Source organism: Jaculus jaculus, chromosome 1 (assembly GCF_020740685.1).
Source record: "Jaculus jaculus isolate mJacJac1 chromosome 1, mJacJac1.mat.Y.cur, whole genome shotgun sequence".
Taxonomy (NCBI): domain Eukaryota; kingdom Metazoa; phylum Chordata; class Mammalia; order Rodentia; family Dipodidae; genus Jaculus; species Jaculus jaculus.
The window spans coordinates 313,901,450-313,927,620 of record NC_059102.1 but is presented as its reverse complement, the minus strand read 5'-3'; the positions used below and the strand labels follow the sequence as shown (position 1 = coordinate 313,927,620).

At 44.2% G+C, this 26,171-nt stretch overlaps 1 protein-coding gene across 4 annotated transcripts in view; it reads left to right on the top strand.

Moving 5' to 3' along the window:
• LOC101601843 (carboxyl-terminal PDZ ligand of neuronal nitric oxide synthase protein) overlaps nt 1-26,171 on the top strand; it is a 303,471-nt gene that overhangs the window by 232,343 nt on the left and 44,957 nt on the right. For 3 of the 4 annotated variants that reach the window (XM_045152911.1, XM_045152896.1, XM_045152918.1), the window contains 2 exons: nt 2,089-2,162; nt 20,688-20,796. In XM_045152911.1, coding sequence (XP_045008846.1) covers nt 2,089-2,162; nt 20,688-20,796 — 183 coding nt within the window. The remainder of the gene's footprint in view (nt 1-2,088; nt 2,163-20,687; nt 20,797-26,171) is intronic. The other variant, XM_045152904.1, reaches the window with a different exon arrangement.

Sequence of the window (26,171 nt, the reverse complement as noted above, 5' to 3'; positions counted from 1 at the left end):
TTCCCTACCCAAATCAAATATTTTAACATTATTATATGTTGCTGTTTAAATAACTCATGATAAACCCTTATGAGTTGAAAACAGGCATTTGAACTTTAAGCTCTGAAAACATTTCAGTTCATCAGTTGGAAACTGGCTGTGAATGGATGCCAGCCCGAGTGAGGGCAGCTAATGACCACTGTGAATACCTCTGCCAGTTGAAGAGCAGAGTTCTGGCTGGCACACAGAGGGAGTGTGTATCTCTACCATGCCAAGCAGACTACAGGTAAATTGTGGATACACTTCAGAGCCCTGGGTTTTGAGGGGCACACTGGCCAAATGTCACTTATAAACAGTCAGTTATGGTAGCAAAAAGTTTGGAAAATCAATCAAGTGAGGGGTGTTTGCAAAACGTGGGATTACTAAATGTAAAAGAGGTCTGGGGCTTGCTGTGTTTATATATCTGAGAGTTCTTACTTAGAGATTATTCTCCCTGCTCTGTGCTGCTCCAAGTAGTTCTTTAAAAATGTTGCAGGGCAGGGCCTGGTGAGGTAGCTTGGTTAGTAGAGTGTTTGCCTAGCATGCATGAACTCTGGGTTTGATCCCCAGCACATGATACATGCCAGTAATCCCAGCACTCAGAGGAGGAGGGAGCATTAGAAATTCAAGATCATCCTTGGCTATATGGCCAATTCAAGGCCAGCCAGGGATACATGAAACCCTGTCTCAAACAATAGCAACCAAAGAGTATTGCAGAGTAGTCAGTAGTAATTATAAGAAGGGATCGTAAAAAAGTTGATTTTAGTCATACCTAAAGTTTTGCTTTCTGTAAAGCAGTTTAAATTGATTGCAATGAAATACTTATAAACCAGTCTAAATCTACCTCATGTATTATTTTGGATTGGTGTTGAATTTTTAAATATTAAACAATTAAGCCGGGTGTGGTGGCACACGTCTTTAATCCCAGCACTCGGGAGGCAGAGGTAGGAGGATCAGTGAGAGTTTGAGCTCACCCTGAGACTACATAGTGAATTCTAGGTCAGCCTAGGCCAGAGTGAGACCCTACCTCAAAAAACCAAAAAATAAAAATAAAAATAAATAAATAAATAATTACTCTGTGTGTGTGTGTGTGTGTGTGTGTGTGTGTGTGTGTGTGTGTTGGCAGGTAGTATGGTCTTGTGGGATGCTGTTGGCAGAATTAGTCCTTCCTGATGTCACTCTAAGGGCCTAGTTTTCTCTTATCGCCCAGTCTCCAAACCCTGACATTTTTGAGAGTGGCCAGCCACCCTGTGCATTCTGCTTGAGAAATCCACCTACAAAAAGCAGTATATCCTTCTTTCCCCACACCCCCACACCCTTTGATTCCTTCTTTCACAGCTGAATGCATTATTTCTCCATTTCCCTGGACAGCACTCCCAATGTGGCAAAAGCCAGGATTCTCTGGCCCTGCCCCTGTGCTCTGGGTCTCAGCTACTTCCCCTCCACACTGAGGTGCTACTCACCTCATCATGCAGTGTGGTGTGAGTTTTCTTACCTCAATTCCTAGCCCCATCTTTAGCTGCTTAGGAGATCTCTTTTGTGTTCACTATAAGTTAGTGTCACAGAATGTCTTTTGAGGAGTACCTCTTCAGAGGCACTAGGTAACTTCCCTGCCTTGTGTGACACCCCCATTAGTGGCTGGTGGTGATGCTGTCCATCCTCTTAAAGGGGAGGATGGAGCATTTCATTTGCACTTGACAGCATCCTCCACATATTTTTTCTTTGCCTCCCTTACCAGTTTTCCTTCTTTTCCAACTCTAGAACAATGTGTAGGTTTTTTTTCCTTGCAATTACTCTATGAAATTTTGATTTAGAGTTGCTTGTGATCCCCTGAGGCCTTCTGGGTTCCTGCCTCCTTAGTGCCCCGAAGAGACACTCTTAAAGGTTCTTGGAGGGAATAGGTCAGAACAGACACATGACATTTTCTGCCTGTCCTTTTGTAGCAATCAACTCTGAGCCTCTTAGAGGGAAAAAGCCCAAGAGCCAAGTACATGTGTTTGCATAAGCATTACCTAAACAACTGTGATCCGGTTCTGTAGCTGAGGACAAGCCTAACTTATTCATTTACAGCTTCTTTTATTGCAGAAAAAGGAGTGGACGTGGGATGAAAGCAAGATGCTGGTGATGCAGGACCCCATCTACAGGTAAGAGCCCAGCCCATGGGAGGGTGCTGAGTCCCAGGGCGAGGGCCTCCCTCTTGTTGCTTCTGGAGCCATTGAAGCCATCTCTTGGGCTGATGGGTTTAGACAGAATTAAAGAAACTTCTGCTCCTTTTCCCTTCCAAGACCTATTGCTTTTGTAAATATAAATATCTTTAAGATATATGTGTCCTAAGGGAGCATTGAAGGATTTCTTCTTGGTGTTTAATACAAATCTCTCTGTTGTAACTGGAGAACTTTCCAATTTGTGTTGGCTTTGTCCTACCTGAAATTCCATAACTGCATATATATTTGTCATAAGAAGTGAGATAACCAAGTTATTCTGTCCCCCATGCTTAACACTTTCCCAGTTGCCATCTCCTCCAACTTTCTGCCCCTTCAGAAACTGGGCAGGGAGAAGAGGTTTTGATCACTTGGAAAAACAAAACCTTACAAATGTAACCTCCAATGTTATGTATGGTCTGAATGTTTCTATTCCTCCAAAACTCACATGTTGAAGACTTACCATTCAAGTGATGGCCTTAGAGATGGGGTGTTTTGGAAGTAACTAGGTCATAAGAGTAAAGTCCTCATGTTCGGGATTAATGCCTTTATAAAAGAAGCCCAATGGAACTATTAGCTAGCTCCTTTTACCACGCGAGGACTCAGCTGACAGGCACCATCTATGAACCAGAATGTGAGCCTTCATAGACACTGGATCTACCAGTCTCTTGAGCTTGAGCCTCCCAGCCTCCAGATGGCATGTTATTATTATGACAGACTGAACTGACATGACTCAGAAGCTGCTTTCACAGTTGGGCCAGTCTGATTTCTGTAGAGGTTAGATGGCTGCCACCCATATATACTCCTCTAAGATGGAGGAACCCAGATAGCAAAAATACACAAAAGCCAGGCTTTCCTGGGAACCAGGGCAGGACCCTGCATGGTGGGCATCATCCTCTGTACTGGATTCTGCAGGCTGAGATCTACCTCTCCTATTTCCTGTTGTTTACACTGGGAGAGTGGCCCTCTCTGTGAGAATTTGGTGACCTAGATTCTGGTTTTGCTTTCGTCCCTTCTCAAATTATTGCCATGTATTTGTTGACAAAGTGGATAAGGGTTGGAACTCAGCTGTGAAGTTCACACCATGGTGGTCTTGTCTTCTAGTCAAAGATGCCTATGAAATGGGATTTCCGCTTATTTAAACGAGTATGCATATGCAGCATACCAGGAACTTGGCTATGTTTCTTGAGTGACTGAATTGGGGGCGCTGGTGCTCAGGGAATTTACTCGGGTACAGATACAGACGCTGAACAAATCACTGCGATGCAAGATCGAACATCTGACGAAGTAAATTTCCTCCTGCGTGTTCTTGTTGCACTTTTCAATATTTCTTGAAATGGCTGCATTAGTGTGTTGCTGTTTATTATTCATTTCTTTGTCATGCTTGCCTCTAGACTGTGAGGCTCTTGAGAGGAAGAGCTATGCCCTGTTCATTTTTGCATATTTAGGTCAAGTCCCTTCCTACCCCATATAAGCAGTAAATGTACAATGGGTAGGTAGATTAACGCCCTGAATCAATATCTGGACGTTAATGTAAGTTATGGTAATTCATAAAAAAGGAACAGTCACTTTCTACTTGAGTGATGAGAATGGGATTTAAGAAATAGATTGCAGGCTGGGCCTGGTGGTGCGCGCCTTTAATCCCAGCACTCCAGAGGCTGAGGTAGGAGGATCACTGTGAGTTCAAGGCCGCCCTGAGACCCAGTAGTGAATTCCAGGTTAGCCTAGGCTAGAGTGAGACTCTACCGCGAAAAAACAAACAAAAAAAAAAAAAAGCAAGCAAACAAAAAGAAATAGATTGCACGGTCTGAGTGTGGTGGCACTTCCTTTGATCTCAGCACCACGGAGGCTGACGTGAGGAGGTAATATTGCCATGAGTGCAAGGCCAGCCTAATGCCTGTACTCACTGTGCAGGAGATGTGCTTAAGGGCATGCTGTGTATTGTCACAGAGCCTGGGTTGAAAGTGAATTGGAGTAAGTAACCACAAAGGGATCGTTTGTACAGGTGGTTAGTAAGCATAACCCTACCCTCAAGTAAGGTGAGCCAGCTAGGACCTTAGTATATTTTGTCACCCTTACCCCTAGTGTCAGTACCCCGTGATCCTTCTAAAGATGAAGAGCTTGAGCCTGAACAGTTTTAGAAAACTTTCTCACGATAACACACGGCTGGTAAGTGTTAGAGAACTGTTTGGATCTCAAGTTTTTTGGTTTTGCCATTCTGCTTCGTGTTGTCCACCTGCCAAGACAAACCACACATTTGTATACCTGCATATTTAGTTTTTATTATAAAACCGGTATGTTAAAATTCAGAACAAAGCCAGATATTATACCACTTGCCTTTAGTCCCAGCACCCAGGGGGCTGAGGTAGAAGTCTCATGAGTTCAAAGACACCCCAGGGCTGCAGAGTGAGCTCCAGATGAGCATGGAAAAAAAAATACAGGACAGACAAACTGTATTGTGAGTTAAATGTTGGCTTAATGGTGAGGTAAACGTTGTTTAGGGGGATTTCTTGAGAAATCACGGAGCCCTACTGTCTCCCAGTCAGTAAACAATCAGGCTAAGCAAAAGTCAACAAAGACAAGTATCTTCACATTCAGGAAGCACACCAAACTGCAGGCAAAGTTGTTAGCTTCTTAAAGTGTGAACTCATAGAACTGAAGCCGTAGAATGTTGAAGACAATATCTGTTAGATATTTCAAAAGAGAAATATATGACCTGCAAAGAAATAATTTTAATAGCAGAATGGAAGACATAAAATGGTGAATAATCTTTAAGAACATGGTAAGTAAATTCCCTATAAGGACTGAAACTTAAAAAAAAAAAAAAAAAACTCCTCAATACCTCTTTATTTTGAAAGTCAAGGAGAAAATATCCTAGGCAGGATTTGTAAAGGGAAACTGGAACTATGAAAAGGGATTATGACATCTCATTTACCCACCCTTAAAGAGAAGTGAGGAGTTTGGATCAAAGAGAAGCAAGAAGAGCCGGGCATGATGGCGCATGCCTTTAATCCCAGACTTGGGAGGCAGAGGTAGGAGGATCATCATGAGTTCAAGCCCACCCTTAGACTACAGAATGAATTTCAGGACAGCCTGGCCTAGAGTGAGACCCTACCTCAAAAAACCAAAAACAAACAAACAAAAACAAAGAAGCAAGAAGCCAGAAAAAAGGAGGGTACTGAGGCATGTGGGTGGGTCACAACACCAAGGGGACTGTTTCAGCAAGGAGTGGAGTCAGAGCCTTTTGGTCACTTGACAGTGGTGTGATGAATTGTAACTTACTTGTGAAGTCAAGTAGAAGTGTATTTTAGGAAAAGGAGACAAAATAAAGAAGAAAGGTTTTTAGGAGATAATAATTGGTGGTCTGTAAAGTATATGCAACTTTGAAGCATCGTTATGTTTTGGTCATGTAAGTACATATTGCCCTAACCTCAGTTACATAGGCAAGATCCCAAAATTATGAGAGATGGTGGATGCCTTAATCATTAGTCACTATTGTTTTATGAAGCCTAAGTAAAATATTCCTAGTATTCTTAAAGCTCCACAACTCATGCTGTCCCTCTAGAATCAAGTACAAATGGTTCTACTCTAAAACACCCTTTCTGTATCAGTCACCTTTCCATCACTATGGCAAAAATTCAACCTAAGCAATATATAAGACCTCACTTCCCAAAGTTCCATCACCTCCCAGTAGCATCACAGTGGGAACCGTGTCTTTTCACATGAATCTTTAGAGAACATGCCTCCAAACCATGTCACCTTCTTCCAAACCACCATCGGTCCCCAGTTCTACCCCAACATGCATTTCTCTCTCCCCATTCTTATCAGACTCTGAACAGAGCCCAAGCTACCAAGGATCCTGAAAGCTCAGGGATGGAGATATAGACCTGGAACTGGAGCCAGATTTTTTGCTTCTAACATCTCATTTGCTCACTCTGTGTTTATAAGCAACATTGTGACCTTCTATCTGCACTTTACTATCTCTGAAAAGATAAGCGTCCTCCCCTCTGATTATCCGAGGCTGTTGGGACCTCTGCTAAACTGGGACAACTTATAAGCAGGGATCTGAAGGCTGTCCTAAGTAGAGATCTGTCCCTGACTCTCCTATATCATTTCTGGTCAGCCTATTGGACAGATATGACTGTCCATCACTGTAGCTGTGAGTAATGCTTCATATTGAGTTGATGTTTTTATTTCCTCTCGCTTCAAAACCTCATTGATAACATCTCCTCATACATATGCATAAGTAGGAATTACCCAGTTTTATGCATGGAGAAGCTTATGAAAAGAACTGAAAATGGGAGGGAAGAGGAATCCTGCTGTCTGGCTACTGTTGCTTCCCAAAAGCTGTCCTGTGATCCTTTGTTCACTCCAGAAGAAATTCCCCTCACTAATGTCCAAGTCCTCTGTGCCCCTCCTTCTTGTCAGCGGTACACCTCACCGTATGACACTGCTTCCTCGTTGAGATTCCCCGGCTTTCCTCTTGTCCCTCAGAGCATCTTCGTGCCGCTGCCAGCTGCTTCTGTTCCACATTCTCTCTGTCTTAGCACTTACAGCTATTGAGCACTGCCTTCGCAGTCTCCATGGCTTCTCTTTCTCTCTTCAAATATGTCCAGCTCTCTCTCATCCTGAAATGACCTCCCTTTACCCCCGATGATCCCATTCAAGAGTGTGTCCTCTGTCAACCTTCCTTCCTTCCGCAGACTGCAGTCATGTCTTCATCAGAGCCCACCACCGTACAGTCGGTTCCTGGATTTGGTCTTCACTCCTTTGCAGAAACTGCCCTGCCCGTGTTCATCGTGTTTTCTCCACAGCTCCAAATGCACCAACATTTCTCCAGGGGCCTTTTGCATCACTCTGCAGGACCAGCCCCCACTTCTCTTGCTTTTCCTTTTATCTCTGTTTATTTTGTTTCCCCCTATTTTGTTTTTAGCCCTATGTAGCTATATGTACTCTATCTCTCCATAAGGGAAAATCCTGCATTAGTCCATCCTTATAGAGTGGACTAGGTCCCTAGTGCTTAGTGGGTCTTGGACACACAGAATGGACACTTGAGTCTCCAGCAAGAAATTGTTCTGTTATAAATCACTTGAGGCTTCATAGCTCTCATTTACTTGAACATACTAAACATGTTGGACCTTTCTTTTCCTCTCTGTTTTCCTTCATTTTCATCTCTTCTGTTCAAAAGTCATCATATACCACTCAGTGAAAAGCATTGAGAATGTAAAGACAAATGGGGCATAGTCCATGCCCTTCTCAGTTCAGGAAAATATGATTCAAATATATGATTTTAAAATTAACAAATATTACTTACTTGTTACCCAAGGTAAAGTAATAAGAGGTCTTGTAGTAAAAACAAATCAGTGTCCTCTCAGTGGTCCATGGCAGCGTGAGCATCTCACACTGTCTTCACTGCTGTATTGAACTGTGTTCTCTGTGGATACATGTAGAAATGGGATTTTTCTCCCCCAAAACCAATGTTCTGATACACATACTTCTACAATTAGCCTGCGCCTTGCTCAGTAATTTACCAGGAACTCAGTTTTCTCATAATAGCTTTGACTCTGAGAGTTCCAAAGTATTCTATGAAAACCACCCAGGCTCAGAAGCAAGATGGACACAGGAGAGATGCCCTGGTGACCCAACAGCGATGGGGGGAGTGTCTGTGTCTGGCCAGTGTAGGCAACAGCAGTAGAAGTGCCTAACAGCCAATCTATGCTGTTCTAGGCAGGGAGCAGACCAGTAGTGTTTGAATATAGAGGGTAAGTGAACGGGGAAGGAGGGATTTCACGGGAACCTCCGTACGTCTACAGGTGTGTCTCTCTGAGGGTTTCCTGTCTCTGTGGTACCTGAGTGAAAGAATGAAAGTCTGTATTGTGCTCTTAGCATGAGTGCACTGAAGGCAGGGCGGGGAGTGTATACATACCCGTGCTGTCCACCTTTGTATTTCTAATGCCTGGAAGGATTCTTAGCATATAATAAATACTCCATGACAAAGCAAGGACAGGGAAAACATTCATTTCTGGGTTGGGGGATGGCCCAGAGGCAGAATGTTTGCCTAGAACGTACAGTGTCATATGGTAAATCCTTTGCCCCTTAAAAATAAATCAGTTAATAAATAGAATCTCTGAAGTATTTGTTTCAGAAATGCCATTAAGCCCCAAGGACAAGTGACCCTGTCCTGTGGCCTAAAGCACAATCCAACAGAGGCACAGCACCCATTGGAGAGAGGAAAACTGAAGCTAGCAGACATAGTGATTAGAATTACGCCTTAGGATTGGTCTCTTTGGGCCTGGCCTTATATATCTTTTGCACTACTAATGATGGAAAATACAATTAGACCAATTTTAGAAAACTTCACATAATTAAGTGACATCTTCCAGGGAGAGGTATCTCTGAGGGGGAAGCAGCAGTGGGACTGGGACACCAGGTTAGTCCCAGTTCTACTATGAAGTGACTAGCTCTTTTCAAATTTTATTACCCTGTGCTTCATTTTCTCCTCCTTGAATCTGTAAGGGAATTGATTTAGAACTTGTGCAAGACACAGAAGATTCTTAGAGGGGCCTGGCTTTATGGTGCATGCCTTTAATCCCTGCTCTCGGGAGGCAGAGGAAGAAGGGTCGCTGTGAGTTCAAGGCCACCCTGAGACTCCAGAGTACATTCCAGGTCAGCCTGGGCTAGAGTGGGACCCTACCTCGAAAAACCAAAAAAAGTATTTCAGTCATGATATTCCCTAGGATGTAAGGAGCTTTGAGAATCTGATGGAAATGAGAAAAATATTGTCCTTGTGTATACTTGCAACTTTTTGTGTATTGGTTTGTTTTGAGATGGGTTCTTAGGGTGGCTTGGAACCCACTAGGTATTACAGGCTGGCTGTAAGCTCCTGGAATTCCTCCTGATTCAGCCTCCCAAGTACTGGGATTACAGGTATGAGCCACCATACCCAGTTCAAGATTTTAAATTTTAAGAGACCTTGTAAACTGTATAGTTCCGTGGGCCCATGAGCTTCAAGGAAGACTCCCTTGCGTCAGCACTTTAAAGGCAGGGATGTTTACCATCAGCTGTCCTACTTCTCAAGCTGAGCAGGAGAAGAGAAGCAAAGTAAAAATCAAAGCTCACTAGTTTTCTTAATAGTTTGATGTTTGAATGATTAATAGATTTAACTTTGTCTTCCTAGGAGATGTTGCGATCTTGTAAGACGAGTCTAATTATTCAGAACAAGCTGCACTGCTTTTCTCATGGCTGTGACAAAACACCCAACAAAAACAGCTTAAGAACGAGTTTATTTTTGGCTCACAGATAAGAAAGATGGGACTGTCTGTCATGAAGGCACGGCAGCGGGAGCCGCGGGGCCCATCGTGTCCACAGTCAGGAAGCAGAGCAATGAACGCCGCTGCTCAGCTGCTTCCACAGTCCATGCCACGGAGCGTTTCGGGCGGGCCTTTCTACCTCAGTTAGCCTAGCCTAGAAACTCCCTCATAAAAAGTTCTTTTTCCCATAGGTTTGTTTTCTTGGTGATTCTGAAGTCCATCAGGTTAACAGTATTAACAATCACAGAAACCAGGCTTTTGTTGATGAGTTTCCAGTCCTGTAAGGGGAGAGGATTTGCGTAGGAGGGGCCTTTATAGTATCCTCTGCATCCTTGGAATTATCTGGATTTGGATTACGAGGAAATTGATAGAAGGACTGCATTTCACCGTGATCTAAAGACCAGGAAATCACCCAGGAAAGAGCCACTGTGTGGCCAGCCTCAAAGAGAAATAAAGGTTGTACCTGACCTGGAGATGCAGTTCCTGTCTGACAGATCTTTTCATATATAACTACTAGACTGAAAGTAGGTAGAGTCATTGCTCATCCTACCGTGGCCTCTTTGACACTTGGCATTACACACCAGTCTAGACACCATGTTGTACCCTGTGCTCTGGGCTGCCTGGTAAACCCTCTGTGGATTCCTCCTTGAGCCTGGCATGGCTGGGAGCGTCACGAGATTGTGAGTTTAGGCTTCCTTTCTGTTAGCCAGACCTCAAGCACAGAACTCAGGAGGAATGGGATGGGGTGAAAAGCTGGCCTATTTGCAAGGCCTGTGGCCTCTATCAAGAGACCCTGAGATGTGGGCTCTTTTCCCAGTTGCTGGAAAAATTAGGATCAAGCCATGATTTGTTAAGTGTCATCTGTGTTTGCCTTAACATTCTTGCCTGTTGAATTCCTCTTTATATTTCAAGGTGTATTTTAAATTTCATGGTCAACAGGAATTCCTGATTTCATCCCTACCTCCACACTTCTATTTTTCCTAACTTATCCTGTGTATGTGTTTGTCTCTTTGTTTCTCTCTTTTCTTTTTTTTTCTTCCTCCCTCCTTCCCTTTCCTTCCCTCCTTCCCTCTCTCCTTCATCCTTCCCTCCCTTTCTTTTTTTTCCTTCCTTTTTTCTTTCTTCTTCCTCCTTCCTTCCCTCTTTCCTTCCTTCCTTCCTTCCTTCTTCCTTTCTTCCTTTCTTCCTTTCTTCCTTTCTTCCTTTCTTCCTTTCTTCCTTTCCTCCTTCCTTCCTTCCTTCCTTTCTTTCTTTCTTTCTTTCTTTCTTTCTTTCTTTCTTTCTTTCTTTCTTTCTTTTCCTATATGGTACTTGATACAGAGCCCAGGCCAGTCTTGATCTCATGGCAATTCTTCTACCTCAGCCTTCTGAGTGATGGGATTACAGAGATGTGGCACCATACCTGGGCTGTTTTTCTTTTGGATCCTAAGGCTGTGAAGGCTGTGTAAGCCTTAAGACATCATTTTCTTAATGACTACTTGCTCATCTATCCTGTGCTTTTTAGTAGGAACTACCTCTTACTGGTGTTTTTGTAGCACCTTGACTACTGTCTTGCACATAATGGTGCTCAATATATACTTGTTCAATTTAATTGATTTCTTCTTAAACCTTTGCAAAATTCTTAGGAACTGAAGCTTGACATGGTAGCGCACGCCTTTAATCCCAGCATTCAGGAGGCAGAGGTAGGAGGATTGCCGTGAGTTCAAGGCCACCCTGAGAGTGTATAGTTAATTCTGGGTCAGCCTGGGCCAGAGTGAGACCCTACCTCAAAAACAAAAAAACAACAACAAATTCTTGGTACCTGGAAACCTTCATTTTTCAAACATTGATCTAAGAGACAAATGAGCCAACAAATTAACCTACAAAAACATTTGCTGAGTCCCGGGTGTGGTGGTGCATGCCTTTAATCCCAGTACTCGTGAGGCAGAGGCAGGTAGATTGCTGTGAGGTCAAGGCCACCCTGAAAATACAGCATGAATTCCGGGTCAGCCTGGGCTAGAATGAGCCCCTACTTCTAAACACCAAAATAAATAAATAAAAATTGCTGAACACTGAATGTAACCCCGTGCACCCAGGACTGTCAGCATAGACCGTCAGAGTGTATGTCACTGCAGGAGATAAGCAGCCCAGGGGGATTTCTTGAAAGGCAGCTCTGCATCTGGGAGCATCGAGGCACGAGAAGTCAGGTGATCTTGTGCGGTTTCTCTCGGAGAAGGCCTGGCACCTCTTAGTGTTGTGGGAATAGCCACCAAGCAAGCTGTCTTTCAGAATGTCCACCCCCCTTCCCCCAGCTGGTAGAGGATGCTAGACCAGTCCTCAGCAGTGGCTGTGCGGTCAGTGCATTGCCTGAGGGGCTTACTGTCCTTCTCTCGCCTTTCACTTCATCTCTGACCCCATTGATTGCATTTTTAATTGGTAATTCAGAAGTTTCAGGGGGAGAATGGAAGAATGAAACTATTTAAAATACAGTAAATATATTCATCTTGTTCTTTTTAATGGCCTCAGTAAAAATGCTTTGGAGAGGATGAGCAGAAAGAGACTCATAATGACAGCCCTGGTGGCTGTGACCGGTACCTGTTGCTCATTGTCTTCCATTAGTATATAATTAATCTTCGGAGATGATTCTGACTGCTGGGAGAGCTACAGATGCATTCCCTTCCATCCTTCGAGCAGCTGTCCAAATAGTGAGCCAGTGATCTGCTTTGTCTGCTCTCATATGCAAATGAGAGAGAGCACACATATATACACAGGTATATATATATACACACACATACACACTCATGCACATAAACACATCTATTTGTGTTTGTGTGTTAGCAGAATTTTATTAGCAAAAGGACTAAACCCAAATCCCTCCCAATTGCCTTTGTTCACTGAAGGGAAAGACAGAGCCCTAAGGAAACAATTAAACCTGTCAGACGCCTTGGTGGATGAAGAGGAATTTGACAAGCTAAATGTAAGAAAACTGCAAGTACTCAGAAGCCAGGTCCCAAGACGGCCTTTGGTGCCCCATCGCCTGGCTTCCCCACACCCCAAGCCCCGTGTTTACATGATTTCTGTCCCCAGGGTTCAGAGACAGGATGACGTGATAGGTATCTGCTCTCTAAGAAGAAAGCAGCAAATGCTTCTGATTTCATATCCTTTCCTTCAGATCCATGTCACGGTTCTGCTGATGTCCCCAACCTCTGCAAAGTGAACTAAATAAAGGACAGGTGGCATTGAGGCCCAGGCAATTCAATCAGCTTTGCCTTTGATCGGGACACTTTACTAAAATTCATGCTGACATCTTGCTTCTGCCAGCCCTACTTCTATTTTTGCCTCAGACAGATCTAGCTCTCTGGAAGGGAAAGCCTCAGCCACTTCAGAAGGTCGCCAAGGTGCCATCTGAGACAGAGCAGAGAAAGGGACTGGCTCCCACCTTAGTGTGCAGTTGCGAGTAGGTGTCCTCTTGGACCTGAGGTGACACCTCCACTTGGACCCTGTCTTCTGCTTCCTGTTTGGATCTTGAGCCATGTTCCCTATATTTCCCCCGGAACTTGAGACTATTTCTAATCTGATTCTTCCTTTTTTTAAAATTTTTTATTTATTTATTTGAGAGCGACAGACACAGAGAGAAAGACAGATAGAGGGAGAGAGAGAATGGGCGCGCCAGGGCCTCCAGCCACTGCAAACGAACTCCAGACGCGTGCGCCCCCTTGTGCATCTGGCTAACGTGGGACCTGGGGAACCGAGCCTCGAACCGGGGTCCTTAGGCTTCACAGGCAAGCGCTTAACCGCTAAGCCATCTCTCCAGCCCTGATTCTTCCTTTTTATCCTATAAATGGGCTCAGGTTTTAGGTCCTAAAAAGAAAAGATACGTGCTATTCTGTAGTGCTATTTTGTTGTGGAACAGTTTGGACTAACTACATTTGCTGTCTTTTCAAAACTCCCAAGACCTTTTCTGCTTCTTCTGACCTGGCTTCCACTGAGATGGATGGGGCTTCCACTGGATGTCTTTGCTGAGTCTCTCGCTCTCTTGTAGCCAGCATCCTGCTCAGTTTTTGGGGAGCACTTGATGCTGTGGGTCTTTCTGTAGTTCTGGAGGCTTCCTGCACCCACCACTCCTGACATGGTTCTCGCTCGGTGCTCTTGTCTTTGCTCACTCTCTGGTGCTATGCTGACTCCGGGGCTGCCCGCAGTAAGTAGACTATTAGGGAGACTCTCTCAGTGAGCTCTGATAGGTTTTGAATGTGACACGTCCTCTGTAAGTTTGTGTGTTTGAACACTTGGTCCCAAGCTGGTGGTGCTCTATGAGAGGTCACGGAGCCTTTTGGAGGTGCGACCTGGCTGGTGGAGGTGGATTGCTTGGAGCAGAACTGTCAAGGCAGAAAAGTCTACTGGAGGAGAGCTGCTCACTTCTTGGCAGCCAGGGAGGAAGAGACAGGGAGAGACCACAGGATACATCTTCTAAGGCATGCCAACAGACCTACTTTCTCCCACTAGATCCAACCGCTTAATTTCTCCCACCTCCCAATAATGCCATCAGATTATGAATCTATGAATGACTACTACCTCAATTGAGTTAGAGCTGTCACGATTGAGCCACCTCTGCATTCTGCTGCAGGACCAAGCCTTCAACACCTGAGTCTGCCAGGGGACATTTCATGTCATAACCCTAACACTGCTGAAGAGAGAATTGGTAGCTTGTATAAATGGATATTGGTTTTGATAGCCAACAGCAGGTGAAGTTATTTTAAAGAAACAAGTGTTGGAGAGAAGCTAAAGCCTTGAAGTATATGAAAAGGATTTTTTATTTTTATTTATTTATTTATTTATTTAATTTTTGAGGGACGCTGGCTCTTTTTTTGCCTGCCTGTCAAGTACTGAACAAGAGGAAATTAACTTATCACACGCTCAGCGTTTAGAAAAGGCTGTGTGAGGATTTGTGGTTGGTTCAAGGAAAGCAGGGGAAATTTTAGTGGGACATAAGAAACAATTTTTTAACAGATGGAAATTAAAACATAAATTAACTGCTGAGGTAGGCCATGAGGGTGCCTTAACTAGACATTCCAAAGATAAGTATATATTTTGTTGTTCTCACTAGATTTCAAAACTCAATTGATTCCTTATTCTAGGTACACAGCATATCTTTGCAACAGTAATTTAGACAGTCGTATAATTTGTTCCTTGAAGAGAGCTGAGAAACCAGCTCCTGGGTTTGCATTTCTAGACCTGCAGTTGAAAAACTGAGCTTGTGCGTCTCATGAGGTTTCTCCCAGCCCTGGAATACACTTTCTTCCAGAACATACCTTAGGAAGGCAGGTCTGTGATATAATCCAAGTCATGGTGACAGGGTGCTGCCAGGTGGTGCGGCCCAGCGCCTAGACCACGTGTGGACGTCCCCGGGGGCTGTGGGCAACGTTACTGGGCTTTGTTTCTCTTTCTTCATGCCCAGTGGCAGCCCTGAGAAAGTGAAATCTGAGCAAGCCCTTCTTCAAATTGAGAATGAGGGGTGAAAATGACGGAAACTGAAGTAACTTCTAATAAAAGAATATTGGCCAAAATGATAAGCATACCAAGTAATAAGAGGGAAAAAATGAACAACATGAGGACAGTGGTAAAGATTAGACTGCAAATAAGAGACACGGGGAAAGGAGGGAGGGATAACCAGGAACAGGCATGTGAAACTACTGCTGCTGTAGCCCTGGGTGGGAAGAGAAAAGGACCCTCCAGTATTCAGCCACTGTATTGGGAATGGGAATCCAAGGAGCATTTCTTCCCATAGATTCCCCGGGAGTTCTTTTAGCAGAGCACATGGAATAAGTTGGTGTCTCTTCAAACTAGCACCTATCCTAGGATCTTCCTCAGGCCATAAGGTTAACACATTTTGGGGGAGTAAGTTACAAAACTTGAAGGGCTAGGATGCCTGGGGAGTCATCGTTCCTCAGGGCAGGGTCAGAGAGGACGGCTCATGGTCTTCAGCAAAAGGTTGGTTCTGTTCTCTATCTTTGGCATGTTTCACACCATACATCTTACTTTTCTGGTGGTTTTCCTTCAATTTGTAGGTTACTTGATTGGTGATCTTTTTCAACTGGCTTTTCTTTTCTGTCCAATGGGATATCTTTCCAGGTTAGGAATGCCCATGATTTCCAGGACCTCAAGAGAAAAATCTCTATGCCTATTATAATCTGAATGTAATCTGTCATTGCCTTACCCAAAACTCTTGAAGGAGTTTAATCCCTAAAATTTTATGTTAATTGTATTGAATAGAAACGTATGTGACTTATGTGACTGTGGTATTTAGAAGTAGGTCTTTGGAAAAAGAAAATATTTGTCAAAATATGTTCTGTGCTATTCAGATTTATTTGATTCTTTGAGCTGCATTCTTTTAAAAAAAAAAAATTATTCTTATTTATTTGAGAGAGAGAGAGAGAAAATGGGCATGCCAGGGCCTCCAACCACTGGAAACGAACTCCAGAGGCATGCACCCTCTTGTGCATCCAGCTTACATGGGTCCTGGGGAGTTGAACCTAGGTCCTTTTGCTTTTCAGGCAAGCGCCTTAACCACTAAGCCATCTCCAGCCTCTGTGAGCTGCATTCTAAGTGGAATTGGTATATCTACGAAGAAAGTTAACAGGGAAGATGGAACTGCTTACTAAACAAGTAACTAACTCATTATGTGTTAGGCCTTGTATTAAATGCAGCATGCATGTGATACTTTTGAAAGCAGGGCTGTGTAGAGGCCGTGACTATGCCTAGATTGGATGAGGAAACAGAAGCTTATGTCACTTGGGTACTGAACCTAAGCCCCAAAGCTAGGAAGTAGCAAAATGAAGACTCAAGTCAGAATTCACGCTCTCAGTGGCACCAGTCACCAGAGCAAGGAGGCGTTTGGATGATGGGCTGTGGCGGGATTACTGATGCTGAAGAAGTGCTTGTCTGTAAAAATGAGTGAGCAAGATAAGTGTGCACATGGGAGTTGGGTACAAAGATTTACCTGATTTTTGTTAGGAAGGAGGCTTAGTATTGCTCTTGAAGGTCCCAGAGGAGAGAACAAGAGCAGGAGTGTGGGAACAGTAAGTTCAGACTACTCATTTGCTGGAAGCCAGTGCATCTCCATGCCAGAATTCTTCAACCCCATGGACAAGTGGCGGAATGGCCATCCCCACTTCTCAGCTAAAGGACAGGGAGGAGCCAGACCCAACCTATAATCCCCACAGTAGAAGACTTGAGGCAGGAGGATTGCTATGAGTTAAAGGCTAACCTGGAAAGGTCCTGTCTCAAAAAAAAAAAAAAAAGAAAGAAAGAAAGAAGAGAAAAAAAAAAGAGAGAGCAAGGGAATGGAGAAGACAGTGTTTACAGCTAGTCAGATCCTTGGCTGAATTTAGGTCTGTCCTACCCCAGGGCCAATGTTCCTAACTATTTTCTCCTGCAGCATTCTTGTGGGTGGATTTCCAATCACCATAAGGGAAGAAGTCCATGTAATTAGAACCTCCAGAAAGGGAAGAGATGCTTTCTCTGGGAGTGGACTGCCTGTCGCTGAACAAATCCTGACTGACAGGCATGCTGGGTTCCAGGACTCATATCTTTACAGGATTTTTTTTTTTTAGCCCCCAATTCTATTTTTATTCTGTGGCCTTGTCTGCAAAAGAAATATAGATTTACCTGTAAGTCAGTAGTTTAGGGAGGGAGTTGGTGGTATATCTGGTGGACTTAATCATTTTGTCAAACTGAATTCCAACAGGATGGTAACCCCCAAATCCAGTTTCCCCAAGATTTTGTTTAGTTGTCACTCATTTTGTAAGTTTATAGACATAAAAATCCGTAGGAGTTCATTGCTGTAACTTTCAATTAAAAAATCTACTAATAAGTGAAAATTAAAATTCTGTGCATATTTTGACATGAAACAAGGAATCTTAGGGAATTTGAAGAGTGAAAAAAGCCTTAGAAAACTTTGGCATAATTACCAGCATTACAGAACTGCTTTGGTGTCTGATCTTTGATGATTCAGATGAAGGTTGAGGAGATTGATCAACACCATTGGAAAGCAGATCAGATCGACACTAGTCTTATCAAATGAAGAGGGGGAAGACAGAGCTCTCCTAGCCTCTGAGATGCTCATGCTCAGCTCCCCACTCCCCCTCACCCCACACAGTTTCGACCACCTCTCTCGTCCGCAGTTCAAGCCAGCTCACTGGTAGAGAATACAACTTCTTGGTATATGTTTCTAGTTCTAGAAATCTAGAACTGAGCCTTTTATTTGTTGACTTATTAATTTGTTGGTGAATGAGGTCATATAGATAAACTTTGTGCTTCTTGGGGCTGTCAGTAGAAACTTTTGTATGTGTCACTAACTTTTTGGCTAGCTCAAGATTATTTACTTTTCAGAACAACGCATTATGCCCTAAATTTAGACATAGCAAGCAGAAGAGTCTCCAGAGAGCTTTAGTCTTAAGAGAGTGGCTGCTTCCCAGCACAGGCTGTCATCAGACATCTGAAAAGGGGCTTTGTCTCTGAAGGTTACGTTAACCTCACCTTGCTGCTGTCCCTGTGGGTCTTCCAGATCTCTGTGTCTTGTTGGCATGCCAGCTCTCTTTCTTCTCTGCTGTATCAATTTTAAATCTAACCCTCTGTCCTTAGGGTATTACATAATAAAGCAAAGGCTGAAATCAAAGGAGTTTTATGTGCAATGCATCTGAACTAACCAGACCTGACTTCCTGCAGGGAAAATGAATAACTGAGCACACTATATTAGAGGTGCTCATTAATGGCAGTGCCAGGACCTCCCTCCCATGTGCCAGGCACTGTGCTGGCCCTGGGGATGCCACCATGTGGTCCTTGTTCCTCCAAAGTGCTTCTTTATAAACAACATAGTGTGATTCATGTTCCAGCACAGGTAACATGTGACTGCTGAGGGAAGGGAAGGCTTCTCCGACCCAAGACTTGAAGGGCATCCAGGTGTCCCCAGGACTGCAAAGGCGGGAAGGCTCATGCAGCTAGTTCTGCAGGCCTGGGCAGGTGACTGTGGAGAGAGATGGGAGCGGAAAGGCAGACACGCCATGCTTCACTCTGAAGACTGTGGGGAGTCTTTGGATGGTTTTAGGGGGGAAATTATATGATGGGATATAACTCTGTTTTTAAACATATCACAGAATGGCTTGGCAGTTAGTGAGCTAGGAAGCAGAGAGGCATACCATGGGGAAGATGTTGGGAAAATCCAGATGAAAAATGACAACAGAGGTAGTGCCCAGGCATGGAAGAGAAAACATAGGCAGAGATATAATAGGAAGGTATACTGTGCACACTTGGTTCTTGAGGAATGGGTATGGTAGTTATAGAGCTTCTTAAAATGGGGCTTAAGAGAAGGAAGGCCATGCTTGCTTGAAAGTGGGGTAAGGGGAAGGCGGTGGATTCAGTTAGAGGCCAGATGAGTTTGAGAAGTTTGAAAGTCTTTCAGGAAGGGATGTCTGGGAGGGTGGCCACATGGGCCCAGGTTCAGTTAGTAGCTGCTGAGGTGCAGCGCTTGGCTCATCCCTTGGATATGAAGACACGTTGGCATTGTTAGAAGGCTGAAGAACTCCATGGGGCCAATAACTTCATGTTAGCTACCTTGGAAGCCATGCCATCTATTTCAGGATCAGGTATATGAGATGCAGATAAATAACTTCTAGCAGAGGGGCTGTAGTCTTTCAGGGGAACTTGAGTTTCTTTCATTTGTCCTCGTTTCTGGACCACTCTTCCTTTGAATCTCCTTCCCAGGTTTCTAGGGGTAGCCACAGTGACTAGATTATTTTAAAGTAGCATTTGTAAAGAGAAGCAAAAAGGTGTTTTACTAAATGTTGCATCTTCTTAATTACCTTGCAAAATATTTCCATGAGCAATCCCATTTTACAGATGACACAACCTCTGAGTGGTTAGGTAGCTTACATTGTAGTACGTAGCAAAATTATTGAGTTGTAGACTGTAAGTCCCATTCTCTCCTATACAATACTGACTTATACATTTTATTTTAAAAAGACTATTACTTGGGGTGGTGGGACACTCCTGTAACCCCAGCACTCAGGAGGTTGAGGCAGGATGATTACCATGAGTTTGGGGCCAGCCTGGTCTATATACTGAGCTACATAGCAAGAACCCATCTCACAAAAAAAAAAAAATTTAAAATAAATTTGCCTCTAAAACTCTTGAATAAAAGTTGCCTAGCCAGGTGTGGTGGCGCACGCCTTAAATCCCAGCACTCAGGAGGCAGAGGTAGGAGGATCGCCGTGAGTTTGAGGTCTCCCTGAGACTATGTAGTGAATTCCAGGTCAGCCTGGGCTAGAGTGAGACCCTACCTTGAAAAAAAAAAATTAAAAACAAGTTTTGTGGCAAGGATGTGGCCCAAGTGGGATCATCAAGGACAGTATATTGTATCACCCAACAGGAATCCTGGTGACTCCCACCACCCCGCCCCACCTCACATCCACTACAGTCAGCTCGGGTGGTTCTGGTGGAACCCTGGACAAGGCCCACGAAGACTCAGCCTCTAGGTCCTTGCTTATAGTATTTCTGCTTTTCCTTCCATGTTCGCCCCTGTCCCGACCACTTTACACCCCAAGTAGCCAGAGGACTCCTTCATTGTAAGTCCTCTGCACTTGGTGTTTATTTATTGACATCTGCTCATGAATTTTGGGGCTCCCAGTGCATCCCCATCTGCTGGGATAGCCTAGGGCTACTCATGCACTCACGTGATGAATATGTGGAATAATATATCCTGGCGGGGGGGGGTGGGAAATGGAGTCATAACCAAGGTACCTGTAATCACGCAAAGGAAAGTCCCAGCAAACTTGTGCACATTTCCCTGGGTTTAATGCACATTGTTTAGGTAAGGACGGGAGAGTTTCTCCTCCTAATACACTTTACCAAGACAGGTTTTCCACCTTAGAGCACAGCCGATGCTCGTGGGGCTTCCGCGTCCTTCCCGTGTCTGTGCTCCCAAATCGGAAAATCACTCACGGGAACTCCGGCGTGTGAGGCACCTCCTACAGAGTGGCTTTTTTTGCTCCCACAGGAAATGGATCTTGATTGACGACTTGGTATTAGTGAGCTCTGCCTTCCTCCTGTCCTTAGTCAGAGGCTTCCTGCTGGCAGTCTGATCTGAGTGCTGTATTTAGCGCATTTTCTGTTGCTTTCTCCCTAGGATCTTCTATGTCTCTCACGACTCCCAAGACTTGAAAATCTTCAGCTATATCGCTCGTGATGGTGCCAGCAATATCTTCAGGTGTAACGTCTTTAAATCCAAGAAGAAGGTAAAGGGGCGGTCCTCTGTTCTTTTCCTCTGTTGGACCCAGCATGCACCTGCATTGGCATGTCTCCCCGTTGAAGAATGCCACACCTGGGGGTTCTATCCCAGTCATCAGTCACTGCTCTTCTAATGAAGTCTTCTTTGATTTTTAGTGTTATCTGAACTTGGTACTTGATTGCATGCAGACATTTGGAGAGGATTCAGCTGTTGGATAAGTGCTGAGGAAAAGGAGCGTAGGTGGACCGTAGCAGCAAAGTGCTAATCTTAGTTTGCAGTAAAAAGAGAAAGAGAGAGAGAGATTGTCATTTACTAAGGTGACTCTTTATCACAACCCTATATATGGACCAGTGGGCTTTGAGTCATGACAAAAGGGACCTGAAGGGGTATTGACTATCCTGGATAAATATCAAAAGATGGCAACCTTCATGATTGAATAAATGGAACTTTTACACTTTAGTAGAGGGGTCCTTTCTCTGTCATGTCCCCAGGAATTTGACAGGAAACGGGTCTTAAACACCTGCCTTGGAGGTAGAGGACTTAGAATTTAGCCTCACCTCTCTAAGTTATTTTGGATGGAAGATTACCATCCTAATGAATCTCGGCTTTCTTGTGAATATGAGATAGCTTTTAAAAAAAGCAGCATTTTTCTAGACTGAAAAAGATAAATCATTCAAAATTTTCCATATTAAAAATCATCCCGTTGAAGTTTCTGAGGTCTTGAAGCTAAAGAGACCCATTAACTTTGTTGAGCAACATTTTGCAAACTGATCTAGCTATAGACCCATATTTTTCTATGTAAGATTCTAGGTTCTAGTTCTCTGCAGAAGAGATTTTGGAAATCATTGTATTGACAACTTTAAGGACCCTTACCTTACAATCTACTATTTAGAGTCAAACCACTAACTCAGGCTCCTTTTGAGACTTATAACCCCCTTCCTACATACTCTGCTTTCAATTCTGTGGGACATCTTATGCCTTAAGACATCTTCTATAGACTTATAGGTACTTTGTCCTTGTCAAGATATTGTCAATACAGAGGTTTCTTGACTTACAATGGGGCTATGACACAATAAACTCATTTTAAGTTGAAGTGTCATAAATGAAAGATGCATGTGATAGGACAAACCTAGTGAACATTAGTGGGATATGGTTATTTCCCTCCTGATTGTGTCTTCTAGGGGCCTGTGACTCACTGCCATGGCCAGCATCATGAGCATTTCAGCCCAGAAAAAGGTCAAAATCTGAGGTTCAGTTTCTACTGAATGTAGATAACTTTTATACCATCATAAACTCAAAAAACTATCAGGTCAGACCATCATAACTCAGGCTATATAGTATCCTGTTCTCTGTGCTGAGAATTAACCTCTTCCTTGGAGGAGATTTGTGTCCTTACTCTGTCCTTGCACTTTTTGTTTTATTTATTTGTTTTGTGGTGCTAGGGACTAAGTCCAGTGTTTTGTACACGCTAGGCAAGTGCTTTACCGTTGAGCTATATCACCCAGTCCTCTGACCCCTTTCAAATATAAATCATGAAATGGAATGGAAAGTGATAAGGAACTGGAATGATGAGATGAAAAGTGGGATAAGTTGCCAGACATCATGTATAGATAATAATACAACTAAGCAGAATATATATATATACACACACACACACACACACACATATACATACATACATGTTGGGCTGAGTTTTAAGGAACTGATAGGAACACTAGTAGGTCAAAGGGAAAGAAAGAAAGAAAGGCTGTAGGAGCTGGTGATACGAGAGCTTAGAGACGGAAAGAGTAGGAGGCTCTTGGAACAGCAGTGAGGTCCTGGAAGGGCTGTGATGAAGGAAAGGACAAAGTGTTCATGACAGTTGTGGAGTGGATTGTCCGTGGTGATCTTTGACAATGTACTTCAAGAATGAAATTCTTTTAATTCAATTTGAGTTTTTTCTTGTGCTTCTAGGTTCAGTTTTGAACACAGATTATGTATACATGACTTTGAAATTTAGTTATAAATAACATAAACATTTACCAAGTGCTTTAATAGCTGAGATAAGTAATGTTTTTGTTTTGTTTTTGAGGTAGGGTCTTGCTCTAGCCCAGGCTGACCTGGAATTCACTATGTAGTCTCAGGATGGCCTTGAACTCATAGCGATCCTACCTCTGCCTCCCGAGTGCCAGGATTAAAGGCATGAGCCACCATGCCCGACCCAAGACAAGTACATTTCATTCTCAGTTTTATTGATGAGTAAATGGACACTCAAGTTGAATGACTTTCCAGGTTCCCTTGAGAAGGCAGTGGCTAGAACAAGGAAGACATGAACAACAAGAGTTTTGAGCAAGAAGCATCAATAAAGAAGGCCATGGCTTAATATTTGCCTTGCCATGGGGTCTAGTGTGAGCATGTTGCTGCCCAGTTCTGAGTGTGAGGACAGTGCCCACCTAGAACATTGATCTTGAAGTAAGGCATCGAATCAAGTGCCTAAGGACAAGTCATCTACTTCCCTGTCTGTCACATCAGGGTTTTTTTCTCCCATGTCTCATAGCTCTCAGAGCTAATTCTAAGCCCTGGCTCCTCTGTTTTCTGCCTTCATATCACCCTCACCTGCTGAGTCTGGAGCTCTCTGTGGGGTTGGTTCGCAGGCCTTGTGCTGGCCTACAGCCCTGCAGCTGAGGGAATTGTTTCTAGGCAGCCTCAACTGTGAGTTCTGCTGCTGTTAGACCAGAAGTGGGAGGACCAGTTTCCAAGCCAGCAAAGAGAAACGAATTGTTCAGCAGAGGAAACCGAACTGGGGAGTGGTGGGGAACATGTCTGGGAGCTTTTGCACACCATCCTGGTTACCTTTCAAATAAAGATTTACTCTTTATAAAGCACTTCTGGTTGCGGGTGATAATAGCTTGGGAAAGAGTTTTAATTGGCAAACCGTAGGCATATTTAGGAGGTGAGAGAGAACAGACTATAGACCCCAAGGAAATGTGGCTTGCCTGGATGCCTGTGGACGGTTAAAGGTCCATGGAAAGACCTGCTAACTAGAAGCCAGCAGACCTGCTGTCCTCCAGAGCCCCCAGGCTGATCACAGCATAGAAGAAATTTGACCAAGCACTTAGCTGTGCTGAGTGAGTGCTGGTGGGCATCAAGTCCAGTCCCCTGTGTGCCTGTCCAGGCCATGTTTCTCATGGTGGACCTCTGACCCAGCCATCACCCTTACTCTAAAGAGAAAATATTATCTTGTCTACCCATTGAGAATATGGGCCAGGCATCTGTCTTCCCACTCAAAGAAATCCCTGGACCTGCTCCTGGCAGAATGTTCATCTTAACCTCTGGATCTTCCTCTTGTCACTTACATGCATGGCCAGTGTGGCCCCCATTTTGGAGATTTTAACCCCGAGCATGCACCCTTAATCACACTGTTGTCCCATCCGCCGTGGCTCATCAGGAAGTTGCATAGCTGAGGCATAGCCTTGGTCCCCATGGCCAATTCATAACTGGGTTCTACTATAATTACTGCTAGGGTGTGAAGAACTCCTTAACTCTGAGCCGTCCAAATCATAGTGACGTGGATTTTCCGCTCACTCTCATGGTATCCTTCTGTGGTCAACATTGAGGGATTGCTTCATTTTTATAGGTGGTGAAAGAAAGGGCCCATGGTAGTAAATTATCCTTGGTCCCACAGTGAGTCCACAGTGCCACTGAAATTAGAACCAAGATTTCTGCTTACAGGAAGCTATGACCACTAAGCCCTGTTGCATGAAACACAAAAACCCAAGGAGCCTTTCTGAACCTCGGTTTCTCCAGCCATCCAGTCCAATGAGGTGAAGGGCACTTCAGGAATGCTGGTTGCCGTGTGTGATGGGAACGAATCTGACCTTTAGGGAACAAACCCTGCGCACCAGCATTGGGATGGAGAGGGCCTAGGCCGCCTCACTGCTAGCGATGGGAAAGGGGGCTGCACGCGTTAGAGGAGACTCTTGCTGATGGCTTGTGCGTTCCTTGCTTCCCCTCCCTGCAGGGTATACTAATAGTACTCATTTGCAAGGCCATTGCCTTCTGGAGGAGCCTGTTGCCTGGCCTCCTGACCCCGCCTGTCGTGGATGTCACCCTCGTGTCATTTTCTGTCCGCCCCAGGAGAGTGTAGCTGGCGGCCCTGATGCGCAGTGACTGCTTATTAGCGCATCACTGCAGGAGGTGCCAGTGATGAGCAGGAGCAACAAGAAGCTCAAGCTGGACAGCTCCTTGACATCGGTTTGCTTGCAATCACAACTCCATTGCCTTGGGTTAGGAGAAGTCATTTCCTCCCCTGGTGCTCTCACCAGCAAGTTGGGGCACACAGCTGTGAAGCTGAACTGTCTGTCAGCATTTACAGTAGATGGTGAATGATGAGAGTCATGTGTAAGAATATCACTTGCCGGTGTTCAGCACTAAGTGAGACATCTCTGTCACCCCCTCCAAGGCTCAGGGACCATTGTGAAAGAGGTGGCAGAAAGAATGTAAGAACCAAAGGAAGGGTAGGAGTGCTTACAATAGTGTCTTCCAGACACAAAGTGGCCACAGTATTCATGGCCTCATAGTGTCCGATGCTACCTACACAAACCCTGCATAATAGATGGGAATAAAGGATGACATCAAGATAAAAGAGAGGGCTGGAGAGATGGTTCAGTGCTTAAGGTGCTTGCCTACAAAGCCTGATGACCTGGTTCAAATCCCCAGGACCCACATAAGTCAGATACACAAGGTGGTGCATGAGTCTGGAGTTCGTTTGCAGTGGCTGGAGGTCCTGGCGCACCCATTCTCTCTGTCTGTTTCTCTCCTCTCTACCTCTCTCTATATCCCTCTGTTTGCAAATAAATAAAAACTTTAAAAAATATATGAGAGACCAGTTGGAAAGAAAAATGGATTCGATAGAAGTGGGATTGGGGAGGAGGGAAAGGGCAGTATGATCATGGCATATTGTCTATATGTGTGGAAGTGTTTTTTGTTTTGTTTTGTTTTGTTTTTTTCTTCAGTGTAGGGTCTCACTCTAACCCAGGCTGACCTGGAATTCACTATGTAGTCTCAGGGTGGCCTCAAATTCACAGCCTCTGCCTCCTGAGTGCTGGGATTAAAGGTGTGCCCCACCACGCCCGGCTTGTATAGAAGTTTCTATAAGAAGAATGTCGCTTTCCTGGTCATACTTAAGAGATGGAGAGGTAGTTTCTAAATTTAAGGCAAGAAAAAAGAATTAAGGCAACAGACTGTTTTATAGATAAATAGATAGACACCTTAAGTATTTTGGTGGGATTGGGAAGTTAAAATACTGGCATCGTAGGCCTAAGGGTCGTCTGTGGGAGAGGGTATACGCAGTGGCATAGCACTTTGTTAGATATACATGCCCTTGGATTTGGCCCCCCACAT